At 38.7% G+C, this 6,934-nt stretch overlaps 1 protein-coding gene across 1 annotated transcript in view; it reads right to left on the reverse strand.

Moving 5' to 3' along the window:
- Positions 1-6,934, reverse strand: part of SPTLC2 (serine palmitoyltransferase long chain base subunit 2) — a 68,765-nt gene that overhangs the window by 53,368 nt on the left and 8,463 nt on the right. The window contains exons 3-5 of the mRNA XM_008639630.2: positions 6,638-6,786; positions 6,194-6,315; positions 1,516-1,609 (exon numbers count right to left, since the gene is read on the reverse strand). Coding sequence (XP_008637852.1) covers positions 1,516-1,609; positions 6,194-6,315; positions 6,638-6,786 — 365 coding nt within the window. The remainder of the gene's footprint in view (positions 1-1,515; positions 1,610-6,193; positions 6,316-6,637; positions 6,787-6,934) is intronic.

Below are 6,934 nucleotides of genomic sequence, written 5' to 3' on the forward strand. Positions count from 1 at the left end.
CGGGCGCTGGCGTTGGGGGGGGCTGGGGGCCCGTGGGAGGGGCTCACCCGGCAGCAGGGGCGGTGCGGCCGCTGCTCGGGAGAGCGGACCCACGCCAGGGAAGTTCAGGAGAACTGTCTCCCATGGGAGGGACCCACGGCCTCACAGGGGAAGACTCCTCTCCTGGAGCAGCAGAAGGAAATCTCAGTGATGAACTGACCAAACCCCCAGGCCCTGTCTCCTGTGCTGTCGGTGGGAAGGAGGGAGGGGCAGGGGGAAGGTGTTCTAAGGGCTTATTTTACTTCTCATTATCCTCCTCTGATTCTGTTAGTAACAAATTCACTTTACAGCTTAAGTTGAGCCTGTTTTGCCCTTGAAGTGTTTCTCCCAGTCCTTATCTCACTCATGAAGCATTCGTTGATTTTTTTTTTCCTTTTCCCTCCTCTGCCCAGCTGTGGCAGGGGAGGGTGAGTGAGCAGCTCTTGTGGGTGCCTGGTATTGGGCCAGCATCCAACCACAACAAATTAAAAAGAAAAAAAATGAATGTTACAATAAGCTCTACTTTTTTGTAAAACAAATTATTTCAAATGATAGAAAACAAGAAAGAGTGAACACAAAAGAAACAGTAAGCACAGCAGAGAGAATCCACACTATCAAGTAGGACAAAGAAAAAAAAAAAATTCAGTCACCCAAGTTTTGCTGTTATCACCACACACTTCAAAGAGAGCAAGAGCCATGGTGATCTCAGAGACTGACACTATAAAGAGTGTTAGGAGTACCTGAAGAACGAAGGTTGTGGCCTTACTAGTCAAGAACAACCAGGTACCTCTTTCATCAAGAGTGAGAGAAGGAAATCCTAGGTAGTTTTAACCTGAAAGTTATTATAAATACCTCCTTTGGAGGAAGATGAAACTAGGAAGTTAAAAAAATCTGTGTATTTTGGAAACAAATACTTAAAGCAAGTAATTCAATAAACTTAATCTACACTTCATGTCCCAAAAATTCTTTTAGTACTACATTGTGCCAATTCAATGTTTAGTCAATTCAATGTTTAGCTAGGACATCTGCAATCATAAGCTTTTGTTACTGTAGGAGCATGTTAGCATCTAGTTCTAAAATTAAACTTCCTTATCCCCCAAATCGTAACCTAGGCCCCAACAAGACTGCATTATTATGTGACACAGACTGTTAGAATTGTCTAACCATGCTGAGCTACCCAAGCACGGTAGAACAAGAAACCATGTTAAAACACCAGTGCCCCTAGAGTTGCCAAAAGGTAGCATGTTCTTCTCCATATGCAGAAGATGTAAGCCAGAACAGCTTCAGGATAAAAGTGTTATTAGTTGGGACTGAACATATAAAAAATATCCTATTCAGGATGATTCTGCTTTCAGTAGCAGCAGACTTCTGACCTTTCAGGTAACTAGCAATTGATTTCCTTGCATGAAATTGGATTTCCAACTGTTAGAAGATAAAAAAGATGGTATTTGATCTATAGCATCTGCAGAAAGGCAGAGTCCACCATCTGATACTTACTGTTGTGCTTAAAGATTCGAATCGTTGCTCCTGACAGTCTTGCTCCAAGCACTAGTGATGCATGATTCAGTTCATCACTCAAAATCAGACAGCCCTGAATTAGAAGAAGAAAGAGGAAGATATTGAAAAGGTTGTTTCACAGCCAAGCATGTAACACCTTTCAGCTCTGAAGTGCTTCAAGATCATTTAAGAAAAAAAAATTCTATCATAAATGCAGCTAGTCCAGGCAAGACTTGCTAAGACCCAATTTGCAGCCTTATTATGGCAAATAAAAATATACAACTTCTCTTAACTGAAAGAACCACTCAAGTTTCACTTTTGCTGGAAGTCCTGCAGATGAATCTGCCTGAATATCTCATGCTGCTGCTGAGTACTCATCCTCCTATGCAGTCAGGTAAAACAGGGAGCAGAGCAGCTTACCACAGTTCACTCAGCAAGTCTACAGTGCTGCTAAGAAACAGGACACAGAAGTCCTAGATTAAAGGCCTTATCCAAGTTGCGCTATTTCTTACATTAGGAAGCAACCACTGACTAAACCCATGTGTAGATGGAGGTAATATACAAGGGGCAGAAAGTGGAAAACAAAATTGCATTGTGAAATGGAGAAGTTTTCTGAAGCCATTAAACATGATATTGAATTCATTTGCTTTTTCAAAAAACCAGATGATAAGTCCTTGGACAAACATTAAACCAGGACATGTATGCTTTGAGAGCAGTGATGATTACAGGTCAATAACTGATATGCTGAACATTCAGTCACAGCGTTACTACTGTGGACTACAGGAATGTATATTGGGGGATTAATATATAAGGGAGCAACAATATTTCTAAATAACCTTGGTCCACTCCAATTACTATGCAAATGTGCTGCAACTTTAAAAAGTGACTTTGCTCAGTTAAAAATCTAGAAAGGGTGTCAAAATGATGAAGATCTAGCACTAAAAGATGGTCATTCCATGCTTCTCTAATAACAACTGATGGAGGGAATAATCAAGAGGATTTCTTCTCTGCAATGGGAATTACTAGAAACGACTGTGAAAAGCATTGCCTATAGTTATAGGAGTGTCACAGACAACAGTATTTTCTCCAAAATAAAGGAAACTGCACTAGAATTGCGATGAACTTAGAAACATTCTACATTCTGAGAAAGCTCAAGACTGGCTTTCGTCAGAAACTGCAATAAATGCCATGTGTTCATACGGCTGCTACAAACATTCACATTACATAGTTCATAGACTTTGGCATATGCAGTATGAAAATTTCCAACTAGTGTTTGCTCTTTGGAACTACTATATCAGACCATGTATACATCAGAGGGCATTGCTGTTAAACACCACTGTATCAAAAAACATGAATATAATAATCCAGTACTAGTATCCTTCTTGGAATGGTAGAAAGCTGATGATAGATTAAAAAAAAAAAAAAAAAAAAGAGGAAGGAGAGATTAATAGTCTAGAAAAAGCTTTTCCATAAAAACAAGGACAAGCATTTGATGGAGAAAGTAGACCTAACAAATTGATCAGTAGCAGCAGCCTCTTTTCACCCCCTGCTAACAGGACATTCATTTAGAAACAAATTAATTTGAAACTGAAGAAGTAGTAAAGAGTCTAATACTGTCTGCCTGTAGAGAGAGGGCCATGGATCACATAAGCCACTGGCACAGCAATCCCTGATGATCATATGTAAAACTGGGTGCCGCTACTACAATAAGACTTCACTAGCATTTATGAGCTAATTTACATTTGAGAAAGCATCCAGGACAAGGCTAACAGTAACTGGAGGTAACACTACTTGGGCTCTAGAAAAACATTTTAGTGAAGATCAGGCTTACCACCACATCCTACAAGGCCTATTGAAGTGAATGCCACATTTTACCACAGAGTGCTATGGACATAAATCGTGTAATTCAGTCCTGAGCACTTAATTTCACAACCCACCTATGTATGGAAATTAATTTACTTTCTTACAACCAAAAAAAAAAATCCTTCAAGCATCATTGTTCTAACTCAACTGTCTAGTCTCTCAATCCAGAGCTATGATAAAAAGTTCCGTGCTAAAGGCAGTACAGAATGGTGTTATTAACTAACTACACTAATGACACTTCCTGACTACATTATGCTAACTACATTAATGGCACTTACTCCAAAACAGGCAAGTTTGAGAGTCTAGCTTAGCCTCGAATGGTCTAACAACTTCTAAGTAACCCTCAAATTTCCCATTATCTGTGGTCTAGACTCAGCATACTTGGCAGTGACTGTACCAGGCACATGACAACTTGGCGGTAAACAGAGGGTGTCTACTGATGAAAACTACCAGGTGCAGAAAGACCTGGTTTTAGTGATGCTTTAACAGTGCTGAAATACAACTTTCAGTCTACACCAACTATACCTATTAACAGCAGCTTCTACTAAGCAGATGCTGAAAACAAGGCACAGTGAATAAAGATCAACTAAGTAATGATAAAGCTTTTGAATTCCTTTTGCTGACTAATGCTGATCAAATTATGGCATAGAGATGGATCTAGGATAGTCAAACTGTATTTGTTGCTATTAAAAGAGGATTCAGTAGGAACATAAACTAAGTGCTTCACAATTCCACAGAGCAGAAAAAGAACAGGTGGTCCAGTATATGTGAGCAACTACACTCAGTAGCTTGTTTTTAGCTAATTAAATAGTAATAGAGGAATCCAGATATCATTAACGTCAAACATATCTTGTGTTCCAGGCAGCTTTGCAGTTGAAAACGTTAAGTAGGACATGCAGAAAGACACAAACAGTCTTAAAAAAAAAATTAGCCCAAGAGTTTAATCAAGCATGGGAATCTCTGAGCTTTACTGAGGACTACCAAAGCATTGCCAAACAGGTCATGCACACACAATTAATTGTATACTGGGTGGTGCCAGAATTCAGGATTTATGTGTCCTTATTTGCAGACAATGAAGAAATCAAATGTGCAGTGAGAAGCAACTTCAGGCAGCCAAAAAAAAAAAACATTTAGTGAACATTCTGAGCTGCAAAATGGTTCATCTGACAAGAACTTTTCTTCACTAGAGTGTGTTTTCTGTTTGGAGTATCCACCTGAGTATAAGGACACTTGTATTGTTATAAGGCAGAAGCTTCTTACTACTTTATTTCAAGTGTACAAAAAACTAAGTATCCTCATGACTAACCCAACACAGACTGCTGTACCCATTTATGACAAGAGTTGGCTTAGTAAATGTACAAGGGAGCTGTACAAAAATAGGTATGTTACGTGCCTTGAAATTTACTGTTCAGATTTTCTCAATGGTTGTAAAACCTGTTGAAGTTCAAAGGTGAAAACTCAGGATCTGAGTAAGGTGTCTCGAGGGTATTCTCATAAGGCATTGAAGATATACAGAAGATATGCTCCACATAGAAAAAAAGATTGAGTAAGTTTGCAGGAATGAGTAATTTGTACTGACAACAACCAGCAATCTACTTAAATGTATCTGACAGTGTGTACTAAAACTGAAAGGTCTCACAGAAATCATTAATCATTTTTCTGTTGAACATAAAACTGGAGAGAAGTGGAAAGACAAAGAGCCAAAAAATGCAGGTAAAAGATATGTCAGAAGTAACACAAGTGCTCAGATTTATAGCACTGCAGAAGTATTTGACTCCAGAAAGACTAGATTTGAAGCACATCAGACTCAAAAATGTTGGTTTTTATTGTGCAAAGCATTTCATATTTAAAATTTAACAGACCAAAAGAAAAGGCACATTATTTAGACAGTGCTACTTCCTTGTTACAAAAAAAAAAAAAATAGCATGCAGGAAGACACTGCAGCTAATCGGACAGAATCACCAGGAAGAAAAGTTGCCAGGAAGAACGAGACAGCAAATTTATAATCTGTAGATACTGCAAGAGGAAGATTTACAAAGTAGTATCAGGAAGTGAAAAATAAATAAATTAAATAAAAGGAAAATAATTCACTACACAGGGACAAAGAATTTCAATAGACTAGTAGTATTAGGGTGACAGTGAATAATTAAAAAAAAAAAACCACCTGTTCCAGTCCTTACATTATTTTACTCTATGGAGGAGCTAAGAGAACATATATTTTGCCTTAGAAGATGCAAACAAAAATTTCACTATTATTTCATTTTCCAATAACTGAAAAAACATAGTTGGAGATACTGGACACTCAGACTAATTGTCTACTGTTTTATGAGGCACACATCATGAGTCTTTACTTATTTGACCTTATTTCCCTCAAACAACTTTGGTACTTCTTCAAAGGGAGGATTTTTTAGCTGTCACTCAAAGGTAATAAATTCTCCATGTACCAATATGCAATTCAGCTTATCTGTGTATCTGACACAGTCAGTTCTTAGTGTCTCAAAAACACCAAAGTACCTCCAGCCAATCAGTCTGTTAATCAGCCACCATTTCACACACCAAGGAATAGCCTGAGAAAGCAAGACTTAACATGCTAGGCTTTTTGCCAGAGAGAAAGTTCTGGGCTGCTACTGGTCCCATGGATGCTGTTTCCAGAAGAGATTTTTGCAATGGTTAGAGATGCACACTGTGACCTACAGCTTCCACAGAGAATATCTGCAGGGGTTGCCACTGAGGAAACACAAAAGCAAACAAGTAGCTTTTAGAAAATTCAACCACTAGAATCTTTGTTAGGTGAGCTTTGGTCCATGACTTAAGCCATACCTTGCCAAGGAATGTTCATAGAGTTGGTTGCAAATCCCATTCCATATGCCATTGCAGATTCCACACCTAGGAACCTGGCAACTAGCTTTTCCAGCTCCTCATGCTTGTCCAAGTTTCCTGCACATAAAACAAATGGGAAATGCAGAGTAAGCAGAAGCTTTCACTATTGCTAAATTCTACAAAAAGAATTTCCACCAACCAAGCTACGCTTTCTTTAAAGGCCCCTAAGGGAACACTGAAAAAACCCCATATATGAAAACATAAGACAACTGCTGTGCAATGTAAATCCAGGGAGTCAATTTGTCCTCACTGAAGTAAAAGTTTCTTTATTGGTTAGACTAAAGTTCAATGCTGGAACGATTAATGGTTCAAAGACCTGCAATCAGATACAGACTTTGAAATACACATTCAGGGAACATACTATCATCCTCCAACTTACCCATCTCCTGCCTAGTGCTGCACACCCCAGCTCCATACTGGGACAGAACTTTAGCAGCTGCTTCTTGGCAAGCCCCAGCCTTCTGTGCAAATCCAAGGTAGTTGTAGGAACCCATATTTATAATGTCTTTTATCACTCTCCCTGTGTACCTGTGTTTTAAAAACAGCATAAGTTAGGATACCCAAAATTTAAAAACTTATTTACACCAGAAGATTATTATTTCACTTTCCTAGACTATACACTGAAATGTTAAAACTCAATAGAACCGAACATTATTTCAGTACTGCCTCTCATCAT

Source organism: Corvus brachyrhynchos, unplaced genomic scaffold (assembly GCF_000691975.1).
Source record: "Corvus brachyrhynchos isolate BGI_N302 unplaced genomic scaffold, ASM69197v1 scaffold115, whole genome shotgun sequence".
NCBI classification, from domain to species: Eukaryota; Metazoa; Chordata; class Aves; order Passeriformes; family Corvidae; genus Corvus; species Corvus brachyrhynchos.